The 16,683-nt window shown below is 38.1% G+C and overlaps 1 protein-coding gene across 1 annotated transcript; it reads left to right on the top strand.

The window, feature by feature from the left end:
• The first annotated feature begins 51 nt into the window (after window positions 1-51).
• Window positions 52-16,576, top strand: LOC117335447 (TAF5-like RNA polymerase II p300/CBP-associated factor-associated factor 65 kDa subunit 5L). Its single transcript, XM_033895450.1, has 15 exons — window positions 52-173; window positions 2,849-3,006; window positions 3,313-3,431; window positions 3,596-3,722; window positions 4,319-4,382; window positions 5,346-5,400; window positions 6,000-6,189; window positions 7,491-7,721; window positions 8,139-8,251; window positions 8,659-8,740; window positions 9,204-9,315; window positions 10,051-10,219; window positions 11,453-11,575; window positions 14,391-14,478; window positions 14,944-16,576. The coding sequence occupies exons 1-15, from the start codon at window positions 105-107 to the stop codon at window positions 15,056-15,058; spliced, it is 1,815 nt and encodes a 604-aa protein (XP_033751341.1). The 5' UTR covers window positions 52-104; the 3' UTR covers window positions 15,059-16,576.
• The last annotated feature ends 107 nt before the right edge of the window (window positions 16,577-16,683 follow it).

The following is a 16,683-nucleotide window of genomic DNA, read 5'->3' as shown; positions in this document are numbered from 1 at the left end:
CGGGCCATGATACCTTAACAAACAGTGTATTGGCAGAGTTATGTCCCTTGATTTTAGTTTGACAACAAAAAACATGCTCCTGATGCACGGAGAGAAATGTTAGGATGAAGCGTATACGTTACGAGCAAATACACTCCTCTGTGCACCAGTATCTCAAGAGAAGGCAGTATTCGGTACGTATGACACGTTTTCCGTGTACATTTCTTTACAAAACTATTGACTACACCGGCTACAAACAGTGGACGGTTATTATAGACTGATAGACATCTTCCCAGTGTATCGGGCCTCCCTAATGGTCAAATTTAATGAAATGTATCAGTGTGAATGGGGCGAGTTGGATACCTTGATATGCGTTCTTGTATTTGATAGAGAATCACTCGATTGTAAGAGAGAAAGGACGTGGATGAAGAGTATCTTTTAAAGAGGTCGGGGGGGGGGGGGGGGGGGGGGGGGGTTCCTGTCTAAGTTCTGTTAATTTTTGTGGTAACTTTTTAATAGCAAAGTGCTTAGTACACCTATTTAACGTGGAATGCATTTTCAATTATTTATTGTTTTAAATTAGTTAAATTCCTTTCATGTAAGTTATGACCCTGTATATTCATCATACAAGTAAAATGTATTTGTTTATATATTTTTTTATAACATCCTATCATCAGCTATGGTCATTGATTATTTAAGAATGGTAGCCCCCATATGCAAGATACATTTATGTAGTGAGTGTGTTTGTGTTTTGGGCGACTGCAGTATATCTATATGAAATTATCTCCTTGTGATAGCAGGGAACTTATGCCGACTTTATATTATAGCGCTACACTGAAGCATAAGTATTAATTTATATAACAGAATAAGTTCTGCTTATTCCTTATTCCCTCATGCCAGTTTTTAGGAATTTTTATGAACATGATCAGGATAGACCCATTGCCTTAATTACACTTGCAGCATATTTTCCACTTTGGCGGTTTTTGTGGGAATAAATTTTCCTTTTATGATATCTAGCTTGATCTTTATAAAAAAAAATGGAGTAATGGTAGAGAAAGTATGTTATGAATATTATGCTCCTTGCTGAAATTAGGGGAACAAATAGTCGGATAGTTTCTGCTTTTTCAGTCCATCATTGTTTCTAGGCGCAGCTGCCAATTTGTTCATCAGTTCATGTGTAATATTGCTTGTCCCGGCCATGTATGGTGTGTCAATAGAGTGAAATCTGCAATGTGTACCATTCTTGGGTTTGACAAATAAGTCTTGGTCCAGACAAGCATAAGTCTAGACTTCAATATGACCTTGACCTACATCAGTAGATGTATGTTATATATACAGTCCTAGAAGTGATGTACAAACTATATTTTATCTATCAAGATCAAATTCATTATCTGAGCAATAACTCTTATTAAAGGAAGCTTGGTCATGTCAATAAAATTTTAAAGATAAGATATAGAACTGTATATCATTTGTAGGTCTATATACCTACGTGTACTTATTTAGGTCAAGGTCATATTGAAGTCCAAGTCATTAATTTCTCCATGATTCTTGTCTGGACCAAGACTTACATTATGTATTTAATAAAGGTAAATCAGTGACCTATAATCGATATGTGTAGGATGGCAAGGCAGAGTGTGTTGCACAATAATTTCAGGGCTGTATGCTTATAAGGTCAAGCCAAGGTCATAATGAGGTTAAATAAAGGTCACACTCATTGTTCAGGCCATTACTTCCATCTGATGGTAGGCCAATAGAATTTTATGGATTTTGTATGTTGATCCAGGCAGTGATGGCATACATTTCAAGGTCTCAATATGTCTAAGGTCAAAGGTCAAGTTCATTGTATAGATCCCAATTACTCAAAATAGGTAGGCTGATCCCTGAAACTTGAATGAAATATGCAGAATAGCAAGATGATGTTATGGTTACCACTTTCAGCACTATAATATATAATCTGTGTATAAAGTGTTTGTTGGGTTCTTTGAAAAATACTTAGTACACAAGTTTGACACATATTTCATTTAACTAGTAGTTGATTATTTTCTGCAATATCAAGTGTATGGCTAAAGGTCTTTCAGTTGTCCTTTAACATTTAGTTATTTCAGAAGTCAAATCACAAAAATGAAGGGTCGAACCAAAGGTCAAAGAGACATGTTCTTGCTAAACTAATTCTGAGGAGTCAAAAGCAATCAATCCTCTCAATGGTCAAGTGAATACCCTGTGTATATGTCTGCTCTTTCCACTTGCAATGACTTTCAGCTGGCATAATCCATCAATCAGATTTTCCTGTCTGTATGTGGGAGCAGAAATGTATGGGTACACCTTGGTGAGGCGCAGTGTGTCATATATACATGTACCTAAAGTAGGTCACTTGTCACTGCGACCTACATTTTGGATTTGGACTTAATCAAAGAAAATTTGACTTTTGTCTGGTTTTAGTTTATGGGATAATCAATGACTGCTTCTCTATGAATGTTACATATAACTTGAAAAGTTAATACTGTATACATACCAGCCTTCTATATTGCACGAAGGGGCCGAGTGGTTAAGGTGTCCTGACACTTTAACACTAGCCCTCCACCTCTGGGTTGCGAGTTCGAAACCTACGTGGGGCAGTTGCCAGGTACTGACCGTAGGCCGGTGGTTTTTCTCCGGGTACTCCGGCTTTCCTCCACCTCCAAAACCTGGCACGTCCTTAAATGACCCTGGCTGTTAATAGGACGTTAAACAAAAACAAACAAACCAAACTATATTGCACGATCGCAGCTGTGTACATTTCTTTGCCACAAGTTAAAAATATGCTGTTTATTACATCAGATCAACATATATATATGAAGTGTTTTAATTGATGGAATTATAATCATATCAGGACCATGAAGTAATTGAGAAGAAGGAGCACAGATGGGTACATGATGTGAAAGACATGGCTCTAAAGAGTTCCGCTTCAGGGGAGACAACAACCGAGAATATCTTGTTGTATAGCAGTATTTCAGGGGACACAACTGTTTGTGAGCAACAATTCTCCAGGTAACTATTGATTATTTCATGCAAAGCCACATTATCAAACTTAGGAATTTTATTTCTTAAAAGAAATCCCTGTGATAATAATCCAACTGAAATTGTCATGCCTATCAATCTTATCATTGATTTAATAGTTATTAAAGTTATTAAACTTGTATGAAAACTTGTGATCAAAAAAATGATTTTCATTTTTTTTTTTTTTTTTTTTTTTTTACAAAATCAAGATATATATATAGTAGGAAATCATATGGTTTTGTTGTACAAAGTTTGATAATTTTCTGGAGTTTTAAGATGTATTTGTTGATGTTTAAGATTAAAGACCTACCTGGGTGAGGCCATTGAGCCTTATAAGGATGAACTGGCTTACATACTGTATCCCCTGTTTGTACACATTTACCTCCATCTTATCTACAATGGACACAAGGCCCCAGGTATGTACATGTTCTTTAGAAACTTTTTACTTCGTGTTTAGCTCAAGCACGCCTATTTAGTGGTTGATATAATGAATTAATTCAATGTTACAACAGAGGGGTTAAAAATAAGTGTCTGGTTTGAATTTATGTTGAAATTTTCTAAGATTCTGTTTACTTTTCAGCACATAAGTTCTACAGTCGCCATGTGAAGTTATTTGAAAGTGCCGAGGAGTTGGTGGTGATGGAGGCTCTACACAAACTGTACACACGTACCGAAGTCATCAGCTGTAAGGAAGCTATGGAGTTCAGGTACAGCCATTAAAATTGTCCATCTGAAGGGTATATCTGTATAGGATGTCATGTACAAATGTGGAAGCTGTAAATCATACGGGTGTATGCTATCGGGTACAACAACTCAAGTTGTACATCATCAGGGTTTATATGCTACATGTTATGGTGGCATGAATAACCTTTTTGCAGGAGTTTCCCGCTAAAATTCCTGTAAAATATTATTTGTGATTAGAAATTGGTTGGTGAATTTTTGTCAGATTAGTAATTAGAAGGAAGATAACTTCAAATCATAGATGTCTTTCAAGATAATGTTAAAATTAATTGATAAATAACTTTTGAAAACCATGTTGTATACACTGATTGCTTTTGTAATGTAACTATATATACATGTTTTAGAAAATTAAAATATGTATGTAAAGTAGAGATGTTTAATATACAGAATATAAATGAAATGTGACAAATTCCACTGCAATAAAGTTTTCATTCTCATTTGAAAAATTCTTAATCAAGAAATGAATGATGTGACAAATGTTGCAGCATTCAAATCAAACCTGACCATATTAAAGAATCTTTGTTATCTGTACTTAATTCGACTCTTCACTGATCTTTCTCAGAGAACACAAGTTTAAAGTACGCCTGTCACAAGAGGCCTTGGACTACCTGATGAAATATCTTAAGGTTTGTATTTACTGTAAGAAGTAGTATGAGAGGAGGGGGCTGCGGTGGCCGAGTGGTTAAGGTGTCCCGACACTTTATCACTAGCCCTCCACCTCTGGGTTGCGAGTTCGAAACCTACGTGGGGCAGTTGCCAGGTACTGACCGTAGGCCTGTGGTTTTTCTCCGGGTACTCCGGCTTTCCTCCACCTCCAAAACCTGGCATATGATCCTTAAATGACCCTGGCTGTTAATAGGACGTTAAACAAAAACAAAACAAGAAGTATTAGAGGATTTTAGATAGATAGCATTATGGGAAAACAATATGTCTTGGATTTCCTGTAACTAATACGGTTCATACAAAACAGCGAGACAGCGTATATGTGTTGGTTTTAGGATTAATTTTAACTTGCTGTTTAAGTTCAATCCTGTACATCAGCAAAGAAAGGAAGCCTCAATAGCTCGGTCGGTTAGAGCACCAGTCACGTGATCACGGGTGAAGATCCGAGGTGCGTGGTTTGGAGCTCCCTACCTGTGTCGGTTTGTGTTTCTCGGAAGCTGAGAAACGAGTAACTCTGTGCTGTTGTAGTTGTGTCCATGGGCAAGTCACTTTACCCTAATTCTGGATGGCATGGACTGGGCCTCCTGTATGTTGTTGAGTGAGGTAGTCACAAACTACTACAAGGAGACCCCATCTCAAAATGACCCTGACTGTTCACGGGACGATAAACCCAGCAAACAAACAAACACCCAAGAATGATTAAACTGTAAACCTTATGCTAGGATAACAGTGTTTTATTGTGGATATTTCCAGAAAAATACCAGTTAATAGTGTTGAATACAAAATAGTTAGATGACAAAATTTTGAAAATCAGCTTTTGATGTGTGTACAGGTATATCTAGCTGTACCTGTAGATGTTTATCACAAGGAAAGGAATGTTTTTAATTAGTCTGCAAAATGAACTTTTATAATTAATATCGTTTCAGGTTGATGACAACATGATGCTGCTACAAATTTTCAATCAGCATTTGAAAGTTGAAGGTAAGTTTTTGAGTACACCGAGAATAGTTCAAAGCAATCAAAATGACAAAATGTGAGAAATTTGGTCGATAATCTGTCTCAATTATTTAATATTAGTAAGATAATGTTTTGTTTGTTTTTAATATGGGAATGATAATATATTTTCACATATTCTATTTACCAATGGGGTAAAAAGTTGTTGGTCAATATTGTTTATCACATTTTTTTTCCATTTTACAAACATAAGAAATTTTCAAACATCTTGAAGATGCTAAGCCACAGACAATACATACACTGCTTTTCAAGAAAGTGCATATAATGGCACCCAGGGTGTAGATATAAATCTGAATTAACACCAACAATAGAAAAAAATCACAACAGCTTCCTGAAAATGATTGCTCATTAGACTGAAAGTTTCGTACAAATATAGAGGCAGCGTGAAAATGAAGAACAACGTAAAATACAAGAACAAAATCATTTTTGATCATTATTTATAACACAGCAGTACATTAGGTTTATTTGGTCTGTAATGAAATTTTGGCACAAAATTCACAGAACAAGATTTCAAAAGAACTGATGACTTAATAAATTGATTCCAGTACTTGATTTGATTCTTACAGTATTAAAAGAAGACAAACGCACTCTGGATCTGAAGGGCAGTTCAAATGACAAGCATGAGTCAGTGGGTAATGAGAGAAAACGCCCAACAGATATAGTGAGACTACTACAGCAATGTATTAAACAAGTGAGAGAAGGACCACCCTGTATGTCATCAATATGTTTCTACACTTTCCTCAATGCCTACCAGGGGTAAGTGTTAGGGGACAACCTGTGTTTATTGGTGGTAATCAACCTCCTTATACACCTCCAATATTTATTAAATTTTCTCAATACCTATTTTTGCTAACTGGACTTTCTGTATATCAATAAATCTCCATTGTTAACAAATGTTGCTCAACACCTATCTGGGCTAACTGAACTCCCTGTGTTGTTCAATGTTTTTATAATTGCCTTTTGGCCTTTTAATTTTAAGTATGAAATTGATCACTCTTTGTATCCCCAAAGTTTACCCATAATCCTCAAGTGCTAACAAGCCTCTCTCCGCCCTCTGAGGGTTAACTGACCTCTCTCAACCCCTCAAAGTGCTAACTGACCTCTCTCAACCACACAAAGTGCTAACTGACCTCTCTTAACCCCTCGAAATGCTGACTCATCTCTTATAACCCCCCTGTGGGTTAACTGACCTCTTCCAACCCCTCTGAGTGCTAATAAACCCCTCTCAGCCCCTCTGAGTGCTAACAAACACCTCTCAACCCCTCTGAGTGCTAACAAGCTTCTCTCAACCCCTCTAAGTGCTAACAAGCCTCTCTCAACCCCTCTAAGTGCTAACAAGCCTCTCTCAACCCCTCTTAGTGCTAACAAACACCTCTCAACCCTTCTAAGTGCTAACAGACCTCTATCAACCCCTCTAAGTGCTAAAAGACCTCTCTCAACCCCTCTAAGAGCTAACAAACCTCTATCAACTTGGTACTTTTCCTCAAATAAGCTCCCATCCCTAGTATAAAATTTTAGAACCATATTTATCCTAAAATAAGCCCCCTCCGCTAGATTAAAAGTTCAGTACTGTATTCATCCTCAAATAAACCCCCTTCCATTGTGTAAAATGCTATTTTTATCCTCAAATAAGCTCCCACCCCTAGTGCAAATGTTTTGTATTAAAGTTTCGGGAGGGCTTATTTGTGAATGTGAACGGCGTACAATTTTCACCTCAAAAGTGTCATCCTTTTTTACCTCCAATTGGTAGTATATTTTTACCGGGAGAACGTACGATTTTAACATAAGATACGAAAAATTTACGAAAAGCTTTGTGAAACAGACTTACGTTTTTGACTGTACGATCTTCATAAATATTTACGAACGTTGGTAAGTTAGGAAGCTTTGTGAAATGATACGCAGGGGCTTATTTGTGTATGAATAAAGTATTGTGTGCCTCACAGTCTGACTCATCATCTACATGTTAAGTTATTTCTCTATAACAGTCAATACTGTAAGGTACCCATGCTTCCTCTATACACCATAATGTAAATTTTCATGTATAATATTTTGTGAAGGTTGTGCACAGTGGACATATCACCCGACAGGACACTTCTGAGTGCTGGGTTCGAGGACTCATCAGTGAAGCTGTGGAGTATCACGCCCGGTCTGATACAGTCCTACAAAACACCCACAGATCCCTCCAAACTCTATCTGTCTGCTGACTTCTGGACTTCGGAATCCTCATGTGAAGAGGAGGCGGAAGATGAGGCTGAGGAAGCAGATGGAGAGGACAGCAGTGAGGAAACGTAAGATTTTTATCACACAATGGAACCTCTTTACTGTTTGTGTAAGATTTATCACACCGCGTAACCTCTTTATTACTTTTTGGTATAAGATTTCTTCTTTTTCAAGTCAAACCCATTGTTTCTCCTGTTGTAGATAGAAATAATTTTCCTGTCTCTCCTGTTGTAGATAGAAAGAAATTTCCTCTGTCTATACTACTTTCACTATGTGAGTGAAGTCAAGTAATTTGATATCATTTCCTGATACTGTTTAGCAAATGCTTTACATTTGATTGACCAATTATATTGAAGGATATAATATTTAAAGTATATTTGGATTTCTGAGTTGATGTTGGATGTGGTAAATTTTCCAAACTAATATTAAAGGAAACATGGCCTAATTTTACCTTAATTACTTTAGAAGTTGTCTCCCTTGTACAGGAAACCCCAGTACCGTGAGGTGGCAGCACTGAGAGCTCATAATGGCTCTGTATATAAGACTTGTTTCTGTGCCGACTCCAAAGGTTTACTGTCGTGTTCAGAAGATGGATCAGGTCAGTACAAATTGATATACATGTACTATATTACTGGTAATAAATGGAAATGAACAGATTTAAAACATTTCTTGTCATAATATTGCAAGTAGTTTTAAATGGTTCTTCTGTAACAGAGCGCATGATTGATTAAATTTAAATCACTGCCTCCACTAGGGATCAAACCCGGGACCTCTGGCTTACTAGTTTTATGCTCAACCAATCCAGCTAAAGAGAAGATCTCTCTAGCCGTGCAGTATATTGCGACTAGTATTTACCAGGGTCACACTTCAATGAATATGTGAAAGTACCAGTTGCCTCAAAAAGATTCATTAGACATTTGAAGTTTGTCTTTTCTTCAAAATTCATGTGAAATTTTTTTTTCTTTTTTCATTCTTGTGATTTGATGATACAACATTGAATTCTAGTTCGTCTGTGGGATCTGAAGACTCATACCAACAAAGTGTGCTATAGGGGTCATAACTATCCTGTTTGGGATATTGACACCAGGTATGTTAACCCTACAAGTCAGTAAATTAAGAATGATTACATTATCACACATGATAACTGGAGCTACCAGTACTTCGTAATTATCACACATGGCACTAAACATACTACCGATAATTCTGCCTCAATATTTCTCGTAATTATTTGTAAAGTTACTGTCAATACATCTGCCCCAATTTAACATTACACTGTGTTATCAAAACATTTTGATGTTTGTTTGTTAGTTTGTTTGCTGGGTTTATCACACTGTGAAAAGCCAGGGACATTATAAAGATGTGTCTCCTTGTACATGTCGTAGCTGGTGCCTACCACAATCAATAACATATATGAGGCTGATTACATGCTATCAAGAACAACATTTTGAACTATGACAAACACTTTCCTTTATTTTCATTCATATAAAACCACCATGAAATATAAGATTTGATTTTACAAGTGTTTTATGAAGGATTTATATGATTTACAGTTCGATTGGAAATTATTTTGCCTCAGCATCAAAGGACAATACTGCCAAATTGTGGGTGACTGACCGCTCTTATCCTTTGAGGTCATTTATCGGTCACTCGTATGATGTTGATGTAAGTAATAGCTTTGTCAGTAACATAATTTGTACATAATTATGTACCTAGTATTTCGAAGTTAACAAATTCCTCAGTGAATTTCATGGCTATAAGCGCCAGAGTTTGTGATTATAAGCTGCCCTTATAGTTGTTTGAAGCATTTGAATTCAGAAATGTGCAGGAATTATTTTTCAATTTAAAAGATTATTTAAGATCAATTTATTTTACCTGAAGGACCCTCATCTGATCTGAAAGGGACTCCACATATAAAGTCAAATTTGGCTGGGCATGTTTTACAAATATGTTTGTTGAGTTCTGTGAAAAAAAATGTTGTAAAATATGTGTGACAGGTAAATAAAATATTTTTATTATTATTATTTTATAAATTTTATTCTCAGTGCAAACACTAAATTCATTCATCATAACATTAAAGAAATATGTCAGAATGCAATATTTCTATACAACTAAAAGATTTGAGTATCTTTTATAAAGATAGTTTCAACAAAATGCCAGTTGGTCTGAAGTATTGGCTAATTACTATTCATGTTTGCGGAAGATTACCTGTTAACAAAACTCTCTCTTGAAGTTATCAAATATTTTCTGAAATCAGACGTTTATGTTATATGTCTGATTTAGAAATAAGATACATTTATAGCTCAAATAAAATTTAAATAGAACTAGTTTGTGAATGAATTTTACATTTATTTCAATGTTACATACTAATGTATATCTACAATGTATTATCTTATTCAGTGTGTCAAATTTCATCCCAATTGTAACTACCTGGCTACAGGATCCAGTGACCGGACTGTCCGACTTTGGAGTCTCCAGGATGGGAAGTCTGTCCGTCTGATGCAGGGACACAGAAGTTCTGTCCTGGCCCTGGCATTCTCTCCGAATGGACAATACCTGGCCTCAGCTGGTATAATTTCCTATTCAATTGTTGAATAACCTGTACACTATATCACAAGACAAAACTCTTAAGCAATACCACATTTAAGATCTTACTGGGGTCATGAATATTGTGCAAAATTAAAAATACATTGGTTTTTTTTTTTTTATTGCCCTGCAGGTAGGACAAGAATTGTACCTGCCCCCATTGCATGACCGTAATTGGCAACTAAATTTGGGGATCTTGCATTTTCTCTTCTTTCTGAACAACTTTCTTCTTCCTAATGTGTCCCTTTGGCCTTTAGTTGAGCATTCGCCCCTATGAGAATAGTTTTGGGTTCTTTTTTCTGGCAAAGACATAACAGAGTCTTTAAAAATGGTAGTTGCTACTCCTGCTTAATGCTCAGCACTTGCCCGTTGTCAATATAATGTGTTCGTTCGGTGTCTCTGGCAGTATTTTTCTGTGAGGTAGCACAACATCCGCAAAAGTTCAGGTCACACATACTCACGCACGAGAGGTTATCCTTTAATGACGTTTAACAATAATAAACCAAACCAGATTGTTTTAATTTGACCAGTTGATCTGTGATAAAAGATGAAGATAGATTACATATGAAGAAAAGATACATAGACTCAGATCTTTGAAATATTATCAGGAAAATAAGATAAGAGAAAATAACACCAGGTAATATAGAAGAGTAAGCGTCCTCTACCTCATAGACGACACCAACTAGTTATGTCTAACTATAGATTGTAGTTTTTAAATTAACATCATGCAAAAGTAAAGAACATTTATAGACTAATTGTTGACACTGTTAGTAATACTTTAAAATGATACATTTCATGCTGGTCTTTCTTATATTCTTACATTTCATGCTGGTCTTTCTTATATTCTTACTGGGTTTTAAAATCTGTGAACATTTATGTTTTACTGATAACTTATAACCTTTCGTTGGAGTAACCAAAAATCGAGGGGTTGGCAATTGAACATAAAAACTGGGTTCTCAGTTTACTCCACATAGACATTCCGTTATAAAGGCTCCCAGCAGATGAGTTATGATTTGACCCTTTGACCAACGTTTGCTTGACAGGTGTCGTCAATGAAGAAGACGCTTACCCTTCCAGATCACCTGGTCTCAATTCTCCTCATCCTTTTTCAAAATTATCTGCAATTATTTCTTGTTTGTATTTTGCCTTTGTTTTTAATTTTGAGTTAGAATTACGGTTTTGTTTTAATGTTGATATTCAATGCTGTTTTGAACAGGTGATGACCGTAGGATTCGGGTCTGGGATCTGACCTCTGGGAATATGTACAAGGAACTGAAAGGACACATAGACACAATACATTGTCTTAGCTTCAATAGAGACAGCACCCTGCTGGCATCAGGTAATGTGTGGTTTTCTGCTTTTTGTAAAATATATTGTTTGAAGTACTGTTTGAAATGTCCTAGAATTTGAATTTTTGCAAGTTGTGCTTGATCTAATGCTGTTGGTTGCAGATTTGGGTGTTTGTTTTAAATTGATTTTGAATGTAGTTCATTCATTTGATAGATTTATTTAGGATATCTTCCTCATGGATCCAAAGGTCAATGGTCAAGGTCATGGTAACTATATGTAGAGTATCATATTCTGCACATCTGTGCAAAAATGAAAGTGTCTTACCTTGTAAATTTCTGATTGGTACAAAAAATTACCTAATCTGTTTACCAAAAATTACCTTAACGGTTTCAAAACTCTTGGATTGGTGGACAAGTGAAGCAAGTGTGATCGTATCTTATTCTGTCTAAAAAACATAATTTGACTCTCCGAGTGCCTCGCCTCACCTATCCACTTCATGCTTGCTTGTACATAAGGCCCTGATACACTGCCCCACCTGTCTCCCTGATACACTGCCATCTGCTTACCCAATACATTGCCCAAACTTGTCTCCCTGCTACACGGCCACAACCGTCTCCATTTAAACTGCCCCACCTGTCTCCTGATACACTGCCTTCACCTGTCTCCCTGATACACTGCCTTCACCTGTCTCCCTGATACACTGCCCCCACCTATCTCCCTGATACACTGCCCCCACCTGTCTCCCTGATACACTACCCGACTTGTCTCCCTCATACACTGCCCCACCTGTCTCCCTCATACAATGCCCCCACCTATCTCCCTGATACACTGCCCCCACCTGTCTCCCTGATACACTACCCCACTTGTCTCCCTCATATACTGCCCCATCTGTCTCCCTCATACACTGCCCCACCTGTCTTCCTGATACACTGCCCCACCTGTCTCCCCGATACACTGCCCCATCTGTCTCCCCGATACACTGCCCCATCTGTCTCCCTGATACACTGCCCCCACCTGTCTCCCTCATACACTGCCCCCACCTGTCTCCCTCATACACTGCCCTCACCTGTCTCCCTCATACACCACCCCCACATGTCTCCCCGATACCTGTCTCACTGATATACTGCCCCACCTGTCTCCCTGATACACTGCCCCCACCTGTCTCCCTTATACACTGCCCCACCTGTCTCCTTAATACACTGCCCCCACCTGTCTCCCAATACACTACCCCACCTGTCTTCCTGATACACTGCCCCCACCTGTCTCACTGATACACTGCCCCCACCTGTCTCCCTGACACACTGCCCCCCACCTGTCTCCCTCATACACTGCCCCCACTTGTCTCCCTGATACACAGCCCCAACCTGTCTCCCTGATACACTGCCCCACCTGTCTCCCTGATACACTGCCCCAGCTGTCTCCCTGATACCCTGCCCCCACCTGTCTCCCTGATACACTGCCCCCTGTCTCCCTGATACACTGCCCCACCTGCCTCCTTGATACACTGCCCCCGCCTGTCTCCCTGATATACTGCCCCAACCTGTCTCCCTGATACACTGCCCCCACCTGTCTCCTTGATACACTGCCCACACCTGTCCCCCTGATACACTGCCCCCAACCTATCTCCCTGATACACTGCCCCACCTGTCTCCCTGATACACTGCCCCCACCTGTCTCCCTGATACACTGCCCCACCTGTCCCCCTGATACACTGCCCCACCTGTCTCCCTGATACACTGCCCCAACCTGTCTCCCTGATACACTGCCCCACCTGTCTCCCTGATACACTGCCCCACCTGTCTCCTTGATACACTGCCCCCACCTGTCTCCCTGATACACTACCCCCACCTGTCCCCCTGATACACTGCCCCACCTGTCTCCCTGATACACTGCCCCAACCTGTCTCCCTGATACACTGCCCCACCTGTCTCCCTGATACACTGCCCCAACCTGTGCCCCTGATACACTGCCCCACCTGTCTCCCCGATACACTGCCCCAACCTGTCTCCCCGATACACTGCCCCACCTGTCTCCCTGATACACTGCCCCACCTGTCCCCCTGATACACTGCCCCAACCTGTCTCCCTGATACACTGCCCCCACCTGTCTCCTTGATACACTGCCCCAACCTGTCTCCCTGATACACTGCCCCCACCTGTCTCCTTGATACATTGCCCCCACCTGTCTCCCTGATACACTGCCCCAACCTGCCTCCCTGATACACTGCACCACCTGTCTCCCTGATACACTGCCCCCACCTGTCTCCTTGATACACTGCACCACCTGTCTCCTTGATACACTGCCCCAACCTGTCTCCCTGATACACTGCACCACCTGTCTCCCTGATACACTGCCCCCACCTGTCTCCCTGATACACTGCACCACCTGTCTCCCTGATACACCATCCCCACCTGTCTCCCTGATACACTGCCCCAACCTGTCTCCTTGATACACTGCCACCACCTGTCCCCCTGAAACACTGTCCCCACCTGACTCTATGTCTCTGGCTACATCACTTTTGCTGACACAAAACTATTCCATCCAAGCTTTGACCATTAGTCCTCCATGTTGTTTTTGGCCATCCTAGTTATCCCCTTTCTTCTGGGTTTCATGTATGTGCAGGGCAAATCCACTTCCATTTCCAGTGATATTGTTGCAAAGAGACATGGTGTTCATGTTCTATGATGAAGCTCTTAATTTACATGTAATACCTTATCTGGCCGTTTTTCAACAATTGTCTAAGGCATCTTTTCCTCCCAGTACCTTAGCATAGTAATATTGTCAAACTGGGAAGATGTTTAGTATCAGGGCCAGGGGGGACCAAGAGAGACACCATTAAGATGTGATTTTATCTTTGATGACAGGTGGTCTTGACTGCTGTATAAAGATTTGGGACATACGGAAAGGTGTCAGCTTGAGCAATAACAACAGCAGTAACAACAACAACAACCCGTAAGTAACTTATATTTACTAGAGTACCATGTTTGATGTGTAGGTGATAATGAACTTACATTAGGATTTAAATGCATAAGTTCCTAAATTAACAGAGAGGGTTAAACTAAATTCAGGTGGTGGCACTACGATGATTTAAGGATCTTGGGCAACTTCTTCAGTATTCTTATCCAAGACAACAATAGAAACAACTTGTAAATAAATCAAGCACAGGGACTTGACACATATTCCATATCATTAATACATCTATGGACCATGGGATTGGGAATTTGTGCCAAATCCCTACGGTATCATATAAGACACAACTTACTATTGTAATAATGCATCTACATAAACCACAGAACATGTGTATGCTTGTAAAATGGGGGGAAAGCATGAGAATGTAGGGTTGGGAACTTGTGAAGAGTCCCAGTGGGCTAATGAATTGATAGATGTCTTTTTGAAAGTTTTCTCTTTTTGTTTCAGACCTGATGGAAATATATCACCAGAACAGTTAGGATCATTCCCAACGAAGTCGGCCATAGTGACTTATTTACAATTTGCCCAACATAATCTCCTGTATGCTGCTGGCAGCATTTGATGACATTTATTCGTGTTGCATTTATTGTAGATCTGTTTTGATGAACATTTTATTGTGAGCCAGTTAAACTGCTAAACATCTTCAACATTTTAAAAGGGTGTCAGAAATTAAACAAACTTGATTCCAGTAAAGGGAGTGTTTGCAGGTAGTTTTCCACTGAAGTTTGATATAAACGTGATGATATTGCACCTAATTAATGAATATTTATTTTCAGGTTAAAAGTTTTTTCAGATACATAAAAAGTATTCAGTGGTTTTCTTGTGAATATGAAATACATGTATATACTTCATAGAAAGATTGATAAATCAAATGTATAAAAGTGATGTTTTCAAATGGTTAAGCTGTGAAACTTTCTTTGTTACATACAAATGAAAAATAATTTTACATTATCAAAATGTATACAATTTTTTAGTGTTTTCATATATGATTAATTCAATTCATTTATGATAAATATCTCGGATAAATATCAATATTAAATCTCCGTTATTGGTCTCCAGAAAGTATGGCATGTATGTTAATGCAAATATGTCTTATTATGAAAGATGTCAGTTTTATTGAATGAATAGAATAAATATCCGAGTGGCAAAAACAATTTCCAGTCTACCCTCTTTATATCGCCATATTTTGTCCATAGCAGTTATGACGGTATAACAAGGGTGGCGATAGTATCCATTGGGGGGGTGGGGGGGATGTATGTTTGCAGTAAATTCTGTAAACGGTTAAGTCATGCAGTGATAAATTCTAGATATTCTAGATAAACACTTCTAAAATAATTGACTCTTTTCTAGAAGAAATAGTTATGTTATTTTTTAATCATCATGAAACTTAAAAATATTACAATGTGTTCAGGAACCGGTAATAGCATTTTACAAACCAAATACAATCAAGAAAATGAACCTCAATGTTTACTGTTATTGTAAATTGGTTTGAGTGATTGTATTGCTGTTACAAGATCATGAATGTGAAGGAAGATGTCTTTTCACTAGCCAGTACATGTATTGTTATTCAAAATTGTCACCTTTGTTTTTCATCATGTTTATGTTAAGTTTAAGTGTGTGAGTGTGTCATGGAATTATTCAAGATCTTTATCAGTGAATTCACTTATGTGAATGTGCAATATACAAAACTGGCACTTTATATAGTTACTGATTTTTGTGGATGTAATGAATTTATGCTAAAAACTTGATAATTAGTTTTTAACTTTGTTAATGGCCAACATACTAAAAAAGTGTTTAAGAAGTTTTCACAAATTTCATTTATATTTCTTAATTTTCTAAAATATTTCAAGTAATAAATTATTAAACATAATCTTAAATGGGATATTTTTAAGATTAGGTACCGGTACTTCCCAAAAGTGCTTATCACATATGATTGTGCTGTTATGCAAAGTTAAATCTCACAACAGTTTTACAGTACACATTGGTGCAGAATGAAGCAAAATTGGTGAACATCATGAATCATATTTTGTACAATTTTTGCAATTTTTATGTTAAAAATAAATGCAATTTTTAAGAAACATTTTTTTTTTTTTTATTTAAACCATTATTGTGAGCATTGGTGAGGCTCAAAACGTCCTGCTTGTACTTTAAAACAGAAAATTTTGGTAAAGCACATCATGCGTCATG

Source organism: Pecten maximus, chromosome 10 (assembly GCF_902652985.1).
Source record: "Pecten maximus chromosome 10, xPecMax1.1, whole genome shotgun sequence".
In the NCBI taxonomy this organism is placed as follows: domain Eukaryota; kingdom Metazoa; phylum Mollusca; class Bivalvia; order Pectinida; family Pectinidae; genus Pecten; species Pecten maximus.
The sequence above is the reverse complement of the archived record's forward strand: the minus strand, read 5'-3'. Positions and strand labels throughout refer to the sequence as shown.